The sequence below is a fragment of the Abramis brama genome (genome assembly GCF_963993115.1).
Source record: "Abramis brama genome assembly, chromosome: 5".
In the NCBI taxonomy this organism is placed as follows: domain Eukaryota; kingdom Metazoa; phylum Chordata; class Actinopteri; order Cypriniformes; family Leuciscidae; genus Abramis; species Abramis brama.
This window is the reverse complement of record NC_139967.1, coordinates 34,886,979-34,907,894: the sequence shown is the minus strand read 5'-3', so window position 1 is coordinate 34,907,894 and position 20,916 is coordinate 34,886,979. Positions and strand designations below refer to the sequence as shown.

General features: G+C 39.3%; 3 protein-coding genes across 4 annotated transcripts in view; 2 read left to right on the top strand and 1 right to left on the bottom strand.

Moving 5' to 3' along the window:
- The window catches only part of ppil3 (peptidylprolyl isomerase (cyclophilin)-like 3), a 359,195-nt gene that overhangs the window by 21,744 nt on the left and 316,535 nt on the right, over positions 1 to 20,916 (top strand). The window lies entirely within an intron of this gene.
- Positions 869 to 5,347, top strand: nacc2l (NACC family member 2-like). Of its 2 annotated transcripts, XM_084115478.1 has the most exons (6): positions 871 to 1,160; positions 1,453 to 2,297; positions 2,385 to 2,561; positions 2,696 to 2,801; positions 3,021 to 3,118; positions 3,408 to 5,347. In XM_084115478.1, exons 2-6 carry the CDS (start codon positions 1,499 to 1,501, stop codon positions 3,941 to 3,943), a joined length of 1,716 nt encoding a protein of 571 aa, XP_083971604.1. In that variant the 5' UTR covers positions 871 to 1,160; positions 1,453 to 1,498; the 3' UTR covers positions 3,944 to 5,347. The 2 variants fall into 2 exon arrangements, with proteins under 2 accessions (XP_083971603.1, XP_083971604.1); XM_084115477.1 differs by having other exon boundaries at positions 869 to 1,160; positions 1,453 to 2,561.
- LOC311083788 (xenotropic and polytropic retrovirus receptor 1 homolog) lies at positions 5,479 to 20,177 on the bottom strand (the record flags this gene model as incomplete). Its single annotated transcript, XM_084115533.1, has 12 exons — positions 5,479 to 5,689; positions 5,809 to 5,994; positions 6,212 to 6,348; positions 7,979 to 8,139; positions 8,224 to 8,415; positions 14,649 to 14,811; positions 16,319 to 16,498; positions 16,586 to 16,773; positions 17,581 to 17,722; positions 17,817 to 17,969; positions 18,540 to 18,736; positions 20,144 to 20,177. 12 exons carry the CDS (start codon positions 20,175 to 20,177, stop codon positions 5,629 to 5,631), a joined length of 1,794 nt encoding a protein of 597 aa, XP_083971659.1. The 3' UTR covers positions 5,479 to 5,628.

The following is a 20,916-nucleotide window of genomic DNA, read 5'->3' as shown; positions in this document are numbered from 1 at the left end:
AGTTTCACTGCTTTTAAAAAGACAAGACAAGACAGCTAGAATCAAGTTTTGCAGCATTCGCAGGGTGTGTGTCTGCAACACTTTATTGATTTATTATAATTTTTTGCCGTTGATATTAGACAGAAGACTGGAACACGGCAGTTTATCTTTGATAGCGCTGACTCACGCCGTAGCCCGTCGGCGTCTCAGCGTTAAAAGCCAGCAAATCAGAGGCGGAAGCACATCGCCTTCTTCCCCACTTTGCTGAGAGATGCTGCTTTACTGCCCCACTGCTCTGTACTCAACACTTACTCGCACAATACAGTCTTTGAGCCATCCATCTGATATGTGCCACCTTAAAATGCTTCTCGGTTTGATGTACTGATCTGACATTCAGGGCAGCTTTGAGGCTGAGTCTATCTCTTTTCTTTCTCTTATCGGTTGAGTATCTGTCTGATGTCGTGTTGGCACATCTGATTGGGTATGCAGACTCTGTACTGAGCATGCCAGCCTGTGACAGGGACTGCAATGCAGAGCTGCTCTCCTGGCACACACCATTTGTCTGCCCTTAATGTAAATAATCCTGAGCACGGAGCCGCTCATGGCAGAGACGGCTTCTGATGGATTATGTGTCTGCACACGTTCGGGTTGGTGCATGCGGGGGTAAACGCTCCCGTTCTTGTCTTTTCTTCGTGTGGTGATGTTCAAATAAAAGTGAGCCATTGCTCTCTCTCTCTGTCTCTCTCTCTCTCTCTCTCTCTCTCTCTCTCTCATTCTGCCTTGCCTGTCTTTTGTCTTCATCGCACATGAACACGTTTACTCTCTGCAGGGCAGTTATCCGCATCAGGCTCTCTCTCTTTCTCTGTCTCTCGCTCGATCTCTCTCTCTCACTCTGTGTCCTTAAATGACTTTCCTCCAGTCTCACTCCCTCCCCCTCTCTCCCTAGTCTCTGTGTCTGTGCCTATAGCCTCTCTCCCCCTTTCTGTGACATACAGTAGATGGTGCATCGATTGCACACAGACGCTTGCTTTCCCTCTCTCTGATTCAGTCCTGTGCGAGGAGGAAGAGGACGGATTGAGACGTATCTCTCTGCTTCTCAAGCTACATTTCCTCATGCTGAGCTGCTTTGAGGAGCCTGCCCGCATTCTCTCTCTCTCATCTCGGAAGATTCTGCTATAGAGGTCAGGTAGTGGCGGGGTGGAGAGGGAGGGTGGGCGGGTGGGTTTGTGGGTCACTTTTCAGCTTCTTTTGAATACTCCAGGCAAGCTTATGCTGAGTTGCCAAACATGGAGACTCTAGTAATGTTGGGGTGAAGAGAGCTGTTTACCAAGGGAGTTGCTGTGCAGCATTTCTGTCGCATTTTTCTGCTGTGTCTGCACCAGATAAACATTGTGTGACTTTTGAATGTAGTAATTTTCTGTTTGTTACCTCATCAAGCCGGTCCACCTTCATTTTGACTTTTTTCTGTCTTAGATGTCTGGTGAGAACATCCTGTCTTTTCCAGAGATCTGAAACGGGCATGATGTCTCAACTCTTGCACATGGAGATTCCAAACTTTGGCAGCACTGTTCTGGACAGCCTGAACGAACAGCGGCTGCTGGGCCAGCACTGCGATGTGGCCATTATGGTCAATGGACAGGCCTTCAAGGCCCATCGCGCCGTTTTAGCAGCCAGCAGCCTATACTTCCGTGATCTGTTCAGCGGTAGTGCCCAGACACTCTTTGAGTTGCCCTCATCTGTGGCCCCATCCTGCTTCCAGCAGATTCTGTCATTCTGCTACACGGGCCGGATGACGGTGAGTGCCAGCGATCAACTGATGGTCATGTACACCGCAGGCTATCTTCAAATCCAGAACATCGTGGAGCGGGGAATGGACCTCATGTTCAAGGCCAGCGCTCCGTACTGCGACTCACAGACATCTGCCACAGACGATCCCCCTAGCCCAAATAACAACAACTCCTCCCTGTTGCTAGGCGACCAGCCCACAACTCTCTGCAAGATCAAGGAAGAAAAGTTGGAGACCCCGGTGTGTGCTCGGAATGGAGAGCTAAAGCACTCAGATGAGGATAGGGGACCTAGGGGCAGATCTTTAAGGAATGGGACTCTTTTCTACACCAGTGGAGGTGTGAACGGGATCATACCCGTGATGCATGCTTACGAGCACTCGACCCGAGATCATGCCAGCCCCGGTGCCTCTAGCCTCCCGACCACAGACAGCCCAACTTCACACCAAAACGAGGAGGAGGACTTTGAAGACGACTCGTACGAAAGCCTGACAAACGGAAAGATCTTTGGGGGCTCGTCTGGGATCTATAGCAGTAAATGTCGTTTAATGGACTTCTCTTTCGCTCCGTTGCAGCTCAAGATTCATTCCTGTGAGTGTGATCTTTTGTGTCTCTTCCCAGTGCAAGAGAAGATGGAGGTGTCCTCCCTGCCTCTGTCCTTGGAGAACCGTTTCTGTGTGCTGTTGGGAGGAGACAGAGAGGCTCTGCCTGCCGGACTCATCAGCCAGATCGGCTACCGTTGCCATCCTGCTCTTTACACAGAGGGCGACCCTGGAGAGAGACTAGAGCTGATTGGAGGTGAGGCCTGAATAATACCAGCCTGTCTGAAACTCCATGTCCATCTGAATTATTTATCAGTTCAGACTGAGTCATTTGATTCACTGATTCAGAGCTAAGGTCTCCTTGTTTCTCTGTTGTTGGTGTTGTGAAAGGATCTGGTGTCTTCATGACTCGTGGACAGCTGATGAACTGTCACCTCTGTGCTGGGGTCAAGCACAAAGTCCTGCTGAGACGCCTTCTAGCTGCTTTTTTTGACAGGTCTGAAACATTACAAATGTGTAACAAGCATGTATGTGTATCTGTAGAATGTCTGAAATACTAAGAGCTCAGTTCTGCAGTAAAAATAACCAAGCAGAGATGTCCTCATATTCAAATGTTTCAGTATACTGTGTTTGATAACTGTAGGGGCCGCATGGTGTTTTGGAAAAATTTTGTGTGTGTGCCCTCCAGTGGTTGACTATGGTATTTTGACTGCAGGAATACACTTGCTGACAGCTGTGGGACTGGAATACGTTCCTCCAACTGTGATCCAAATCGCAAACCACTGGACAGCCGCATACTCAACACAGTGAAACGTGAGTGATGTTAAAGCAAACAAAATTGACCATATTTTGTATATGTGCCTGGTCTTAGTGTGCATGATTCCATAGTTTACTTTGCTCCAAAAAAAATCTTTGCTTTCATCTTTCATCAAATCTTTCCTTGCCTCCAATCTCCACTTTTCATGAATCAATCAGTTACACCTCACAAACTTGTCTACTGTTTCATTTGGAAATGTCACATTGAAATTGAACTGAAATAGGTTTAATGCTGACTGGAAGCATTGATATTCCTGTTTTTTCTTTCTCTCTGTTTTGTCATTAGTCTACTGTCAGAACTTTGCCCCTAACTTCAAAGAAAGTGAGATGAATGTGATTGCCGCAGACATGTGCACCAATGCCCGGAGAGTTCGCAAGCGCTGGCTCCCCAAGATCAAGTCCATGCTTCCAGAGGCGATCGAGGTGTACAGGGGGACTGCGGTCCTCAGCCAGGTGGAAGGAGCCACCCATCCAGGTGGTGGCTTTCCCTTTGAGTCAGAGTTCAAACACCTGGCAGCGTCAAATCTGACTCTGGAGCAGCATCTCTATGGAGACTGCAGAGAGACACTGAGGAATGGCTCTCACTTCAATATGGAAGAGAGGTCCCAAAAAGGTGAAGCAGCCAAGACTGAGCCAGGCCGAGCCAAAGAGTCCGACAACCTGCAGGAAGTTGAAAGGCTTCCGGAGAGTCCCGAGAGAGCAGCCAGTGTGCTCGCTCTCAACCCAGCCAGCAAGAAAGGGGAAAAAGAGCGGGCATCCAGCAGCCCCAGATCACAGAAAGAGGAACAGAACAGACAGAGACCACTTAAAGAGGATCAGTGACTTCTACTTCATACGATTTAAAAACTGGTCTGCAGCTTCTCACACCAAAAAGGATCACTATCAATAAAGGCAAATCTCCCGTGCCACTGAACATTAAATTAAAGCTGCATGATCATGAAATCTGGACATATAAAAAAAAATGTTCCAGGATATACTGAAGAACGTCTGCATTAAATACAGTTGTGCTCACAATTTTCCCTTCCCCTTGCAGAGTCTACAAAATGTTTTTAATTTATTACTGTCCTTATGAAGCTATTTGGCATATATTTACACGTATTCCACAAGACATATTAACTAAATAAACTGAAAAACAATAACTGATTTTTTTTCAAAAATGTACATACCCTTGGTTTTTAATATCATATATTGCCTCAAGCATCAATGAATGTTTGTAGACTTTTGTGATAGTTGTGCATGAGTTTATGGTTTGTCCTGAGCAGTGAAACTGTTCTTTGACAAAGCCTCCAGGTCCTGTAAGTTATTTGGTTTCCCAGCATGCTCTGCACATTTGAGTTTTTCCCTACATTGGAAATCTAATTTTGAGATCCAGTTTTGCCACTATGGACAATTTAGGGACACAGTGCAAAACTGTGATGCTTGAGGCAACACACAATATCAAGAATCAAAGGTATGTGAACATCTGAATAGGATATTTTGTGTCATTTAAGTTATTGTTTTCTTATAAAAACATAAATATGTGTTATGCAGCTTCTTCAGAGCAGTAAATAAAAAAAAAATAGGATTTTATATCTTATTTTTCAAAAAATATATAAATGTCTGATTCCCCAAGGGGTTTGTAAACATCTGAGCATGACTGTATAAGACATTGTAAGGTTCTTTCATGGAGCCACTTAGCATACGTAAATGCAGGCACATATTCAAGCTCAGTACATTAAGGCAATCGGCAGTGCGTTTTTTTATGAATGCATGTGATGCACAAGCTCTGGCATTTCTGACTAAATAGTCTTGCCAATTACAGAAACAAATGGATTATGGACTTCTGCATGGCAAAAACAAGTGAAGGACAAAGGCTCTCCTTAATATAACACAACTTACATGCTTCAGAAATCAACTATACTGCTTTAACTCCAGTCGGACAGTGGGGTTGCTATGTACAAAGCTGACTGTGGGACTGCTGAGTTCAGTACAGTAAGGGAAGCTGAACAGAGAACAACAGTTCTCTAGAGAGTAGCCTGGACTCTCAGTTTTCCCTCTCAAGCTTTTTAATCTCTCTTGTTCTCAAGCTGCTGTATAGTAAATGCTTGCCTGTTTTTTTTTTTCTGTTTTTTTTCCGTTTTTTCTGCATATCAGCTGGTCTGGACATTTGAAACACGATTGTATGATTGTTTTTGGAAGTGAAATAAAGGAAAGGATTATTTTGAGGGATAATTAGGTTATGCCTATTTGGTCACCATTACTGTTTGATAAAAAGGGGCTTTTGCTTCATTACAGTGAAGTTGTTTTAATAGATAAAACATGAAAACATTAGCTCAGTTTTACTTGAATGCAGAAAATACAATACATGTGAAATGTCTCAATGAGGTCTACATATACAGAGATAATTACATAATTAATTATGGTTGATAGGATTATAATTTTCTTATCTAACATCTCATTTGCCTACCTGCAGTGCACAACTATCTCAAATGAATTTTGTTCATTTCCATACAGACATATTTTCTTCCTTAAATACATGGATGAATCTCTGCATCTGTTCCCCCAGCAGGCAGTTTTGCCTTCTTTACCCTGCAAAAGAACAACATTGTTCATTTTCAGATATCATTGACTATGTTCTTTGAATTATTAAACAAGCAAACAAACACTGCTAAGATGGAACAGATTCAGCAGCTGTCCCAGACAATAACCTCTGATTTGGGAAAGGTAAACAGCATATTGTGCCATGTGTGGTGATTTTGTTATGGTCTTTATACATCACATTCTGATCCTTTTCCAGATGCCTCCAGATGTTCCAGAAATCACGAACAGCACAACATTTCTCACAGTTCTTCAGCTGCTCGTTCTCTAGCCGAAAGAGATTCCAAATACAACGTCTGGTTGAACAGAAAGAAAGAATTAAGAAAAAGAAGAAATATTCTGCTAAATAATCAGATAACCTTTCCTAAAATGAGATTGCTCAAAGTACAATCTAATACTGAATATTTTTCCTATGAGTCAGCAGCCACCGTTAAAATGAAATTATAGCAAAATGTAATTTGCGCTGATCATCCTGGATTACAAGTTGCTTAGAGCGTGTGACTGAAATCGAACCTGAGGACTTCCAGTGGTGCCAGCAGGGCACTTGCAGTGGCAGCTGCAGATGAATCCTTCATCTGAGCCAGGAGGATATTTATAGCCCAGGAGACCCGCAACAGCACATCCGCCAGCATGGCTGCATAGTAGTACAACTGCAAGAGCACATCTCTCAATAAGAGCAGTTGGAGGACATGTTTGACCGCTTATACCCTCTAAAAGAGATTCATTTAGTGGCACCTTTTCAGCCTGAACCTTCATGAGATGCCAGTGATAAAGGCTTTCACTGTCACCAAACAGACTAAATCATGCACAACAAAATGTGACTTTGAGCTGTGACATGGTAAATTTGACCGAGTAATGCTTGATCTTAAATAGTGATAGCAGAAGGGTTTAGTAAACAGTATCACTACTGCTAAATGTTTTTTGTAACTTAGATTATGGTCTGTTACTGTTGAGAATTACTTTCAAATACCTTTGTATTTTTTAATGTGGATCAGATAAACTCTCATTTTCTGGCATGTGCATACATTAAAGATTTACCAAAAATGCATATTCTTCATTATTAACTAACTAAAAGGTGAATTTTTAAATACTATCATGGTCACTATTTTCAATATAGTGAAAGTCAATAAGGACTGCTGTCTTAACAGGGTTGCCAGATCTGTTTAACAAAATCAGCCCATTGGCCAAGCAGAAATAGCCTAATTAAACTAGCATTAATACCAAAACTCAAAATATGCCACTCCTATACTTCAAAAATACTTTACAGTCACTGTTATACTTGAAAATAACTGTAGTACACTGTAAAACCTGATAAATTCAGAATACTCAAAACATTTGGGGATGCTGATTAATTCAAAACATTTAAGTAGCCTAAACTAACTCAAGTTTTTAAGTTAAATAACTCAAATATCAAGTTAGCAGAACTTTACATTTTTATTTTGTACTATATACAAACATGTTAATTACAATTTAATTGAAATATCTAACAAACTAACTCACAGTTTGTTTGCATAACTGTTGCCTTGGCTTTTGGCTTGCTTAGTTGGGGACATTTAATATTCAACAATATTATTGATCTGCCTTACTTAGGGTGGACGATTTGTTGAGAAACTTTGTTGTATTATTTTCATGTTATCACTCACTGTGAAGCTGCTTTGATGCAATCTGTATTGTAAAAAGCGCTATATAAATAAAGGTGACTGGACTTGACATAAATATAATGTTAACTAGCATGTGCTGATGTAACTATCAGAGACAATCAATTGCATGTACAATCAACTAACCTAAAATAAACATTTCAAGATATTCCTATTAGGTTTTCAATCAATGGAAAATGCTTGATACTTTTTTTTGTTGTTCTTGTTAACTAGCCACAATCCTGGAGAGATTTGCCAATCTGTCACCATGGAAACAAAACAGCCCGCACAAAGGCGTAGCAGTGCCCCTCCCTAACAAAATTCTCCTAACTCTGTCTCATCATCTACCACTGATTTATCGTTATTAGGATAGAAATATGAAAGAGTAAAATATTTCGGCTGTTGATCAGCTGAAGTCCGTTTAGTGTTGATTCAGTTCCATTGTAAAGATCATCAATTATTAAATAAGTACATTTCATCTATAAAGCAGTTCTGCAAAAAATAAATAAAATGTCTTCATGTTGACAGTGGCAAGGAATCCAAACTCCATCAGGTGACAGAATAGAGAAAAAAAACCTTGGGAGAAACCAGGCTCAGTCGGGGGGCCAGTTCTAATTATGTTATAATTTTTATACTAACTTACCTGTTGAGAGTACACCAACTCCTCTTTTAGCAGGCCGTTTCCCTGAAGTAATCCCCAGTCCATCCTTAAATCCCAACTCACTGTAACTAGAACACCCGTACAGGTAGCCACAGCCCATATGTACAGGTATATCCTCCCTTCCACAAGCAGGGCAGATCTCTCTATTACACATATACACACAAATAGACTGAGCATCATAACATTTTCAAGAATCCTAAATGCTACCTATTTATTTGATTGTGTACCCCTAGCCATGTTATAGAGGCCGGCGAATGTGACCATAAGAAACACAGTGAAGTATTTTCCTGCATTCAGGAGATGTAGTGAGTGGCCAGTGTCCCAGAAGCACCTCAGGCATTGTGCAAATCTAAGCCATGGTGGAAAACACTGGATCAGACAGGTTACAGCCATATTATACTGCCCACAGTCCAGACTCACTGTAACAAACAGAAGAAAATCTCAACTAAAAAACTTTTACTTAAAGTCCCCCTGTGGTGAAAATCAAGTATTTAATGTTGTTTATATGTCTATGTGGTGTTTTTAATATGATTTAAGACAAGCCAAGTGCAAATGCATAAGTCAACACCATTTCGGAGTATTTTCTCCTTAAAGCTGCAGTCCGCCGTTTTTCCTCTTTGTCGCCATCTCTGTTCGAAATCTGCAATTGCAGTTATTCGCGGAATTATCAACTTTACGTGCGTTGTGCCTCGGCACGGCACGGCACTGCGCGGATGAATCCAATGTTTTAAGGAGAATGTGCGGTTGTCAATCACCGCACTGGTGTGGATACTGTCATTCACAATCACAGATTCTACTTTTTGGAAGTATGACCAACATAAGAATTTTCACCGGAAAATGTCGTCTGAACAAGTAAGTAACATCCACTTTTGCTCTGACCAACTAAGGGGAAAAAGGCATTGCAGTAAATCACGCCGATTAAATCGAACGATCGCTTATCATATCACGTCAAACCGTGCAAATTATACTTTGTTCTCAAATTGTTAATGTTAACAACATCAGCATTGCATGACTACATTTAATGCCCTTCAGATATTTGTCCTTGTTTTCGCATGGGCACGGTTGCAGTGTCTTTTTTTTTCTCTGACGTCCGAAGTCTTTCGCGTTTTACAACGGGTGAATCTCCAGTTGTCACTGGTGATTGCCGTTTGAACCTTTCTGGATCCGCCATCAAATTGCTAAGTTTAATTATATTAAGTGCTGTGAGAAAAGGCTATACATCTCCACCACCAACATCCTCACACGCAATATAGCCTACTAGCCGAGACCCCTTCTTTATGTGTACAGATGAGACGTAATGACGCAAAGACATGATCGAATTTCCCACGGAAATCCACCAGTACCAGTAATTAAAAACATTATTACAAGCTTACCATTTTGAATCGAGCTACAGCAGATAGTTTTGAACACTGGCTGGTTATGTACTTGCTCAAAAAATTATTTTTGATAATTTTTAACCCAAAAAAGCTACGGACTGCAGCTTTAAAACAGCAATGAACCAAAGACAGTCTCGAAAACGCGTTTTGAAATCGCTGGTGTTTCTGACGTCACAAACTACCTTGTAACCAATCACGTAAATGTGTGATGGTCAAGAGTGGGGGCGGGTACGGTGGCCGAGAGAGCTCAACGCGCTGCAACTGAAGAAAACACATGCAAATAGAAAAACACCTGCAAATTAAGAAAACATCTTCATCAGTTTCACAACACATGTGTGCTCCAAATACTCACAACACAACCAAATACAGAAACGCGCTGCAAAAGTTCACAACACAACCAAATACAGAAACGCGCTGCAAAAGTTCACAACACAAACAAATACAAAAAAACGCGCTGCAAAAGTTCACAACACAAACAAATACAGAAACGCGCTGCAAATAGAACAGAACACAACGGAAATGTTTCCGGGGAACCCAATAAGTGACGGACCCGGCTAGGACGTGCTTACAGCTGTCTACTTTTATTATTATTATTTTTTTTTGCAAAACATACAGAGATTACACGTTTATGACATACAACTTTGTATACAATATACAAAATGTATTTACAATATGTTCAATGTCATAAGAATACTAAAAAGAACAATGAGCTGAAGACTAAAATAAATAAATAAATAAAAAAAGATAGAGAAAAAGAACATGAGGGAAAGACATTAATCTATACATCAGTTACATTGTACACATTTTGTCATGTTATGTTAAAATAAGTTTCATAAGAAATGTTAGAATGCAGCTAGGGTCCAAATATGAGACGGCAAGTTTTAAAGTTGAGACACTCACACACAGATATAACGCACATTTTAAAAACTTTGTTGTATAAAATGTATATTTATTTGCAACAGTTATGTTAACAGCAATAATACTATATTTCTGGTAAGAACAGCTATTCAGCTGATGGACACGCGCTGCGTTGTCATGGGAACATCCCAGGTGAAAATAATGAGGAAATTATGTTGTCTTTCGTTGCTCCCTTCATCAACATAATGGCCCACAAGTGCCCAGCTCCCTCCAAAGTGCCCAATTCAAGGGCTCTGCTGTCTGCCCTTTTAAGAGAGTAGGGCATAGGTAAAGCTCACGAGCAATAAGCACGTCCCAGCCGTCCGTCCGTCACTTATTGGTTTCCCCAGAAACATTTCCGTTGTGTTCTGTCCTATTTGCAGCGCGTTTTTGTATTTGTTTGTGTTGTGAACTTTTGCAGCGCGTTTCTGTATTTGTTTGTGTTGTGAAATTTTGCAGCGCGTTTCTGTATTTGGTTGTGTTGTGAACTTTTGCAGCGCGTTTCTGTATTTGCTTGTGTTGTGAGTATTTGGAGCACACGTGTTGTGAAACTGATGAAGATGTTTTCTTAATTTGCGGGGTTTTTTTCTTTTTGCATGTGTTTTCTTCAGTTGCAGCGCGTTGAGCTCTCTCGGCCACCGTAGGCGGGGTTAATTTGCATATTCATAGAACCGCGTATACTAAATGAGGCAAGGGTGTAGAGTTACATTCAAGCTATTTTAAGGCATTAAGAATTTCTTTCTTTTTTAAGAAAAAAAAACTTAAATATGTCATTTTGGTGATCAAAGATGAGTTTTAAGGGATACAATTATTGACTACAGGGAAACTTTAAATATGACAGCATACTCTTGTGTTCCATTCACAGTACATAATACAATATGTCTTGGCATTGATACAAATTTTATGATTTAAGTTAATTTAAGTTAATTAATTCACAAGTTAATTCATCAATTAAATTCTGTTTTCGATTCAATTCGATTCTATATCGATTCGTTTGGATATAACATTGGAATCCTGTCAGTTAGTACACTGCTATAAAATTACAGCTTAAAATAACAAACATTTAAGTTGCACATAAGGCAGTTTTCATAATAATAACTTTTAAATGACAAAATTATGTTTCTACTCCAGTTTCTTTCTCCAATTCTGCCTTTCCTTTTTGAGTTCGGTTCACTCGACAGTGCGTCAGTAACTGACATGGGGAAACACTTTAAATACTGAAGCCTCACTGAAACACGCCGATGAAGAAAATATTGTTCGAGGCTGCTGCAGGCTCTGCACATCAACACATCAAGCCATGTCGTAACTTTCCCCTCTCCCGACAACTACAGAGTCAGGCTAAAATCGCAAGTTCGTCATGTCTTCATTAAATCCAGAAGAACTTGATTGCAACTTACACTGTAAAAAATTTCTAACCCTCCCAAATCAAAAATTTCAAGTGACCGATAACATCTAAATTTTTCAATTGGCCCAAGTGAAATTCTTGTTGCAATAGTCTGTTAACATTGGCTCAATGAGAAATAATACGTAAGACTAATTGAAAAATTTAGATGTTATCGGTCACTTGAAATTTTTGACTTGGGGATGTAATTTTTTTTTACAGTGTAACCACCATCAAACTACTGAACCACCAAGACTTTCTCCTGAGATTGTATCTGGATGCTCATTCAACGGCTAATGCATTGCAAGTATTGCACATTTAACTAACTCAACAGAGGTTTAGCATAAGCTTGTATAACCCCTTGTTACCAAGGTGCTGATGGTTCTGTCCAGGCAGGAGGCGCACTACAAATAATGAAGTAGTTTAAGTGCATGCATCAACTGAAAACAACATTGATCGATGCTTGAGATTTAAGTACTGATTTTGGTGGATTGAGAATGAGAAAATGAGAAATTGAGAAATCAATATTTTCAATCCTGCCATATAATATAATATAATTAGTGCTGTCAAAATTAACGTGTTAACGCATGCGATTAATATTTTTCATTTTTCACGCGTTAAAAATATATAACAAATAACTATTAACAATTAACAATTATTTTTTTTCCCGTCATCCTTTGTCTAGCATTACATTATATGACCACATCTTATTCATGCAAAAGCTTTTAAACCATTCAAGCTCGATAAGACACTAAAGAGTGTCAGTACAGTGCAGTACTGGTGCGCATCTGTGAATCTCCTATCTGTGTGACTGTCTGTGACACACACACGACTCGTGCACACAGAAAGCCACTTCAGACAGTGCTGGAACGGACACACACTTTTTTTGCCAAAATGGCCGTTAAGTATCCTTGCAAGCAGAGTCTTAAATTAGTTAAATGAAGTTTTAAATGAATGTAAAAAAAATTGAGAAAATGGGATGTGTGTGCGGCAGGTCTTAAAGTGACAGCAGCCTAATAAACCTGCAGATGTTTGTCATTAAGGATAATCAAAGACCAAAAGAAAAAGAGAAATTCACTCACTGCTCTTGACCAAATAACTTTTGTAGCTTTAATAAGGATTAATCAGTATTTTATTTATAATTTATGCCGTGAAGACTGTGCAGTGTTTGATAACTTTATTAAATTTCTGTATATATCCTACCTGTTTGACCTACCTAAAAAATCTTAAAGCACTGTTTACAAGGTTACGTAGGTCAAAAACAATGAATACAATTACTTCTTCTGAACTGGTCTGACTGGGTCAATAGAAAACTTTGAGCCCTGATATATTAAAGGACATAAATGCAACATTTACTGTAAAGGGTTTTTGTAAAGATTGTTTTAAGTTCACTTGAATTAAAAGTTGTTATATTTTTTAAAGCCAAATAAATGTTAAAATGTATAGCTTTCAATTATACCGTAATGCTGAATGTCTATAATTAATTGCTAAAATAGAGAAAAAAATCATAATTTCATAGAGACATCAGTAGCAGTATTGGCATCGGTGATACTGGCCTTCTTTCATTAAAAAAATGCCATTAAATACAGGCTACTGTCTTTATGTTGTTTCTACATTAATTTGGAGATGAAATGTGAAATTATTACAATATAAAAATATATTAAAATCTTTAATGTTAGGTGTGATTGATTAGTTGTTGTTGTTTTTTTTTAAATCTACACTCACCTAAATGATTATTAGGAACACCATACTAATACTGTGTTTGACCCCCTTTCGCCTTCAGAACTGCCTTAATTCTACGTGGCATTGATTCAACAAGGTGCTGAAAGCATTCTTTAGAAATGTTGGCCCATATTGATAGGATAGCATCTTGCAGTTGATGGAGATTTGTGGGATGCACATCCAGGGCACGAAGCTCCCGTTCCACCACATCCCAAAGATGCTCTATTGGGTTGAGATCTGGTGACTGTGGGGGCCATTTTAGTACAGTGAACTCATTGTCATGTTCAAGAAACCAATTTGAAATGATTCGATCTTTGTGGTGCATTATCCTGCTGGAAGTAGCCATCAGAGGATGGGTACATGGTGGTCATAAAGGGATGGACATGGTCAGAAACAATGCTCAGGTAGGCCGTGGCATTTAAACGATGCCCAATTGGCACTAAGGGGCCTGAAGTGTGCCAAGAAAACATCCCCCACACCATTACACCACCACCACCACCACCAGCCTGCACAGTGGTAACAAGACATGATGGATCCATGTTCTCATTCTGTTTACGCCAAATTCTGACTCTACCATCTGAATGTCTCAACAGAAATCGAGACTCATCAGACCAGGCAACATTTTAACTATCCAATTTTGGTGAGCTCGTGCAAATTGTAGCCTCTTTTTCCTATTTGTAGTGGAGATGAGTGGTACCCGGTGGGGTCTTCTGCTGTTGTAGCCCATCCACCTCAAGGTTGTGCGTGTTGTGGCTTCACAAATGCTTTGCTGCATACCTCGGTTGTAACGAGTGGTTATTTCAGTCAAAGTTGCTCTTCTATCAGCTTGAATCAGTCGGCCCATTCTCCTCTGACCTCATTTTCACCCATAGGACTGCCGCATACTGGATGTTTTTCCCTTTTCACACCATTCTTTGTAAACCCTAGAAATGGTTGTGCGTGAAAATCCCAGTAACTGAGCAGATTGTGAAATACTCAGACCGGCCCGTCTGGCACCAACAACCATGCCACGCTCAAAATTGCTTAAATCACCTTTCTTTCCCATTCTGACATTCAGTTGCATTAATGAGAAATTGAACAGTTGTTCCTAATAATCCTTTAGGTGAGTGTATTGACAATGTTAAATAATATAATATAATATAATATAATATAATATAATATAATATAATATAATATTAGATAATATAATATAATATAATATAATATAATATAATATAATATAATATAATATACAAATTCAGTAGCAATTAGAGGTTTAGGATTAGGCCCCTCTTACCTGAGGATGGAGGGCTGTCAGACCACATATCTCTCCAGTTGATCTGATAGAAGCACAGCAGATCCCTCAAGCCAAGGAACAGAGGGCTTAGACTGTTGAATTGATCAGCTAGCCAGCATTCTGAAAAGCCCACAGGCTGGAAGGGGGCTGCCAAGACCTTACACTGTGATATGGGTATTTTAATGTTTAAATGAGGACATTGTGTATGATGATGCATTCTCTAGAGACCACTGCTGATAAAATATGTGCTATTGCAAAACATTTTACAGAAAAGATACAGCAAGGCACTATAGTTGACAACATATCTACCCTAGTTATTAATACAGACAAACTTTCAACACAAACATTAAAATGTCTGCCAAGGTTGGCTTCTTCTGCTTTGCAAAATAAGGATGCTTTCTATAAATGCATGCAACCTCAGATTCATCAGCCGCTATAGGTAAATAACTATAAGAATAGCAAAGTGCAGTAAAACTATTTGTGCTACAAACTAGTTTGTTCATGATTACTATAATGAATTAAAATACTATGATAACAAATGTGTACGCTACTGAAAAATCCAGAAAACCAGCATGAATTCCTGGTTTCCAGGCTAGTTTATGCTGGTTAGTGCTGGTTTAGCTGGTGGACCAGCATAGTCGTGCTGTTCTCAAGCAAACCAGAGCTGGTGAAGCTGGTTCAACAAGCAGTGTTTTTGGGACAAGCAATTCTTTTGCTTACATATTTCTATGTAACATATTAATTATGTAAATGAATAACAATATGGTTAGAACATATTATTTATTGTAATATATAATTAAAATGTAATAGTAACTTATAATTAGAACACAGTAATGGTGTTTTGTTCCTTAATAAATTCATGTTTTTGAACAAATCAGTTGGATAAAGGATTCAATGACTCACTCGTAAAGAAAGGGTGCTTCTCAATACTCAAATTGATGCTTCCTTGTTTCCTGTGACCCGGAAACCGATCAAAAAAAGCCATCTTGAAGGACATCTAAATCCTCTAACTGCACTACGAGGAGTGAGGAAGCTTCCAGAGGAGTTATAAGCGAGGATGCACAGGTGTGTCCTATGCAGAAGTCTTTCTTTTTGAGAAACCTGACGCATATATAAATTCTCCTCCCCCTTTACATCTGTCACAATAATTTTAATTTATGCTTTTCCTTTGCAGTTTAAATAAACATTCTTAAAAATGTCTTTAAATAACCAAACTTAAACAACATGAGCACAGCAATGACGCTTTGAAGTGACGCTCGAATGATCAAGAATATTCCAATATACAAATAAGCTTTCCTTCGATTCCTCTGTCCTCATTTTCTTTCCTTGCAGCTTTCCCTTGCATACTAAGGGGAGTGGAGCTGACTCTTGAGGAAAGGAAACAAGGATTCACAAATTAGAAATGAGAAGCACCCAAAGTCACTTGTTTCTTTCCTTAATGAATTGTTTTGAACAAATCGGTTGAATTAATTGTTCAGTGACCCACTCAAGACATTTGTCAGCACCTATACTGGCTAATCGAACTATCGATGCAACCTGCAGAGAGAGTCACTGAAAGTTTTCCACAACATAAACACAGACTAACAGCCTGTCTGGGACTCGCTACACAAACAAACAAGTGGAGTGAATAAAATCAAAAGTCAAGTCTTAATGCCCTGCATTAATCTTACCATTGTGACCATGAGCCAGCGACGAGCCTGAGCATGAAATATGGAGAAGGGGTTTAGTAGCAGAAACAGGAGCAAGCTGTGAAAAAGTAGTGGGTGGAGCTGCTGTGGGATTGACAGCACAGGAGGATGAAGACTAGCCAGTACACTAGCGCACCAGCACACAGTCAGAACCCCGGCCATCTGCATTACACAGTCAAATGTATGAGGCCTTAGCACAGTAATCATAAGAGTACTAAACAAACTCAAATAAATGATTTCACAACTCACCTCAAAAATATGGTAGCACGAGAGGTGGTCTCTGGGATCCAGTCCAAAGATGAGCTTGTGATTTATTGCTGAAGTATTAAAGCAGTACAGGTTCAGTCCGATCAGGAAGAAAAACTCAATCAGCAGGGAACTTCCCTTGTAAAGCTTCAGCTGAGGCTTCAGAAGCTCCAGGTCTGTTTCACTGAACACTTTCAAGACAAGTTCACAATTGGACGTTAGTACAGACACTGGCAAATAGATATGACTTGAAATCCATTCTATCATAATTATATTTTTGCACACATAGTAATGGTTAATAATAGAATGGAGACCCTCATACCTAGATATTGGAAATGATATGCCATTGTTATAGATTGGTTACGTGATAGTAGGACAGAGGTTGTAAATTTACTAACCTCTGAAAGTTAAAATGGTAAGGAGGGCCAGGATGAGGCCGCAAACAAAGCCAATCCGAAACATTATCCACACTCCGACTTTCTTTGTGCAGAAGAAAAAAGACTATATTGTGTAAGAGGCTTCAAAAAATGCACTGTATGTCTAATGTATTTTCCATTTCTTTCTATATTAAATTTTGACTAAATTGACTCCAAAGGGACTTCAACATCATGAAAATATCATGATGGAGGATGCATATTATTCCATACCTCTGTAGATTAATTCTCCATTATTAAGCCTAAGTATGAAGAAAAACGTTTAGGTAATGTTTAACTAAAAGCATGGATGATACCAGGATGAGAAAAAAAAAGTGAAACATGTTAATTAAAAAATCAAATGATGTCATTTAACAATTAAAAATCTGACTTTAGATAAATAAGAGAACTTTACTGCATTTACTACTTTTTTTTACTATAGCATTCTGTGTGTGTGTGTGTGTGTGTGTGTGTGTGTGTCTGTGTGTTTTGTTTTGTGTTGTGTTCTGTAACAGTACAGTAAAATCCTTTATTTTGGTAATAATACAACAGAGTTATTTTATTTTAATGCATTTTTCAGTATACCTGCTGATTCAGAGCCACTTGTTTCATTCAGGAGCATATTCACAGGTGACACATGTCTTACCGGTGTTTTGTCCATTGCTGGGACTTCAAGTCTTTTCATTGCTCTCAGTTTGTCACCCCCCTCCAGCTGAATCATAAACGTCTGTAGAATTACATTCAGTTTACTGATCCAGAGACTGGATGTTCTGTAATGAATGAAATGAACTAAAGGAACAGTTTCAGTCCTGCATTCTCACCTCCAGTTTAGACCTGAGATGTTCACATTTGCCTCTGTCTGTGTTGAGCAGAGATGTGTCAAGCCTCTCATTTCTCCATTTTTGGCCATGTTCAGAAGCAAACTTTGAATCGTACTTTATGGTGATCTTGCAGAAACAGTTGTAATTAAATTCCTAGGAAACAATCCAGCACAATGTATATGCACAATGAAAATAATTTTATACCACTCCAGTCATTAAGGACAGCTGATATACTACCTTTCAAAAGTTTGTGGTCAATACGATTTCTTTTTTTATGACAGTAAAGTAAATGACAGTAAAGACATTTATAATGTTACAAAAGATTTCTATAACATACAAATGCTTTTCTATTCAGCAAAGAATCCAAAAAAGTTTTTTTGTGGAATATCAGTTTCCACAAAACAGCACAACTGTGATGATTATAATAAGAAATGTTTTTACGTTTTACATGTAAAAAAAAGAACAGTTATTTTAAATTATGATAATATTTCACAATCTTGCTAGTTTTACTGATTTTTGATCAAATGAATGCAGCCTTGCTGAGCATAAGAGACTCTTTCATAAACATTAAAAAAATCTTACTAACCCCAAACTTTCTTGTGTGTGTGTGTGTGTGTGTGTGTGTGTGTCTGAGTGTGTGTGTGTGTGTGCGTGTGCGCGTGTGCGTGCGTGCGTGCGTGTGTGTGTTGCTAAATGTAGATCTTCAAGATTTCTAAAGACCACCTGGTATTTTTGCAGATAGGCCAGGCTCAGGTAGAGCTCACAAACTGCCATTTTTATTTGTTTTATATTGGTGTTTTTTCTTTTGATAGTTGAGGAAGTTCTGATGACACAATTATCTCCTTGAACTTTGGATCCAGAAACATCCTGAGCTACGATCCCAAATGTTTCCAGTCTGTTGTGAGCTTCTGATAGTTTCTCTGTAATATAGAAATGCAGTAGGTAATATATATCTACATTTATTGTAAATGATCTGCTCTAAGTACTTTAGAGTTGTCTACCTGAATAGAAGAGGTTAACCTTGTTCAGCTCTTCCTCACAGCTTGTGAAGAATTCCCCTGTCACAGACCTTTGACTGTTTCCTAAAAAATGGTCTCATTATTACTGTAGATCTTTTTTATTAGCTTTTTTTAAAGTTTGTTTTTATTCGTTTTGATACTATTTTCACAAGGTGTACATTCTCAAAACTCTTAGTACTAATATGACAACAGATCATCCAAAGTGCACTTTTTTCAAACATTTCAGCATATTTTCAATTGTGTTAGTACAACACACAAAATCACAAACCCGGCACAATATGGCACCAGGCACAACGCAAGTGTTTCTTGCTTGTTTCAGCCCAACGCAGTGCCTATTTGTGCGCCCATGGGTGTGCTGGTCTAAGAAAACAAGATGTGTTTCGGTGCTTTGTTGGCGCGTTGCTAATTTGAGGAAACTGAAATAGACTGCAATATTTTTTTTGTTAGCACAATAGCACAACTGGCTTACGCCCAAAACACACCCATTACTCATTAAGAGAATAGGGACAACCATTTAAGACCATGCGCCGGGCACACCACACATTTTTCCCGTCGTTAAACTATAGCAAAAGTGGATTCGGACACGCCCTAAGTGCAGTTGCGCCGCGCGCTTTAGACCATGCGCTTAGATCGTTAAAATAGAGCCCTATGTGTTTCATCTATATAAATGTTTCATTCACAGTAATTGCCTATCATAAAGCTTTAGATTTTCATCTCTTCTCGTTTGTTTGTGTGTGTGTGTGTGTGCCATCAGCATAGACTGGATAAACCCAGCCCGATCTGCCGGCGATTTGATTTCGCCCTGCAGCTCAGGCTGGAAACCTGTACATTCTTCTATCCTGCTTCCGTTACAAATCTACGGGGACCAATCACAAACTGGCTTATCCACCTGGTGCGATATTGGCGGATTTAATCCAATCCAATTCCTTTTAACCTCTCGACGATGCTCAATGGCTTCTTTAGTTTAGCAAACAAATCACTCGAGTGGGTGTAAGTACCACTCACTTTCATGGGTTTTTTTTGCACAACCTGCAAAAATCACTCGATGCCATTGCTGCTCTGCAAACCTCTGATCAATGCTCCAAACCAACACGTTTGTTGACACATTTCCTGCCTAGAGTTTTCGCTGCAAAGTACGTCACCCGGATCGTTGGTCTGATTGGTTGAAGGACCATCCAATTGTGTACAGAGTCATTTGAACAATGCCCGTTGATCACGCCTCTTGTGCAGTAGAAAATACAGAGCAGACTCCCCAGACTGATGTTCAATCTTAAAAGATTGAGCTTGGTCTGGTGATAGCCAGACTACCATCAGCACTGATCCTCAACAAAATCATCCCCATGCCGGCGTGACTCCGATCTTCAACCAGATGGAACTGGATAATATTCTGATTGTTCCAAATCAATCTGACTTCTGACCTGTAATGCTGCCTGAATCATAATCATACACTGTTCGTTCGTTGGCCAGAGGTGAACTGGCCCCATGACTGAGCCTGGGATCTCCCAAGGTTTTTTTCTCCATTCTGCCACCTGATGGAGTTTTGGTTCCTTGCCACTGTCACCTTTTTCCACCTTTGTTGCCAGTGGCTTGGCTTGCTTAGTTGGGGACATTAAATGTAACATTTAATTTAACATTCAACAATAATATTGATCTGCCTGCATTGACACTATTATACAAGAACTGAACTGAGCTGGACAATGACATCACGGTTTTCTTCAGAGCGGCTTAATAGATAGATAGATAGATAGATAGATAGATAGATAGATAGATAGATAGATAGATAGATAGATAGATAGATAGATAGATAGATAGATAGATAGATAGATAGATAGATAGATAGATAGAAATTAACTAAATTAATAACTTTTTTAAAACAAAAATGAAACATCACCGAACTTACTTAAGCTGGACTGTGACGCTATTTTCTTCTGGAAACAAATTATTATTTTTTTTTCCATTATTTTCCTGTTATCTCTGTAAAGCTGCTTTGAAACAATCTGTATTGTAAAAAGCGCTATATAAATAAATGTGACTTGACTTGATGACTTGATGTGTGTGTGTGTGTGTGTGTGTGTGTGTGT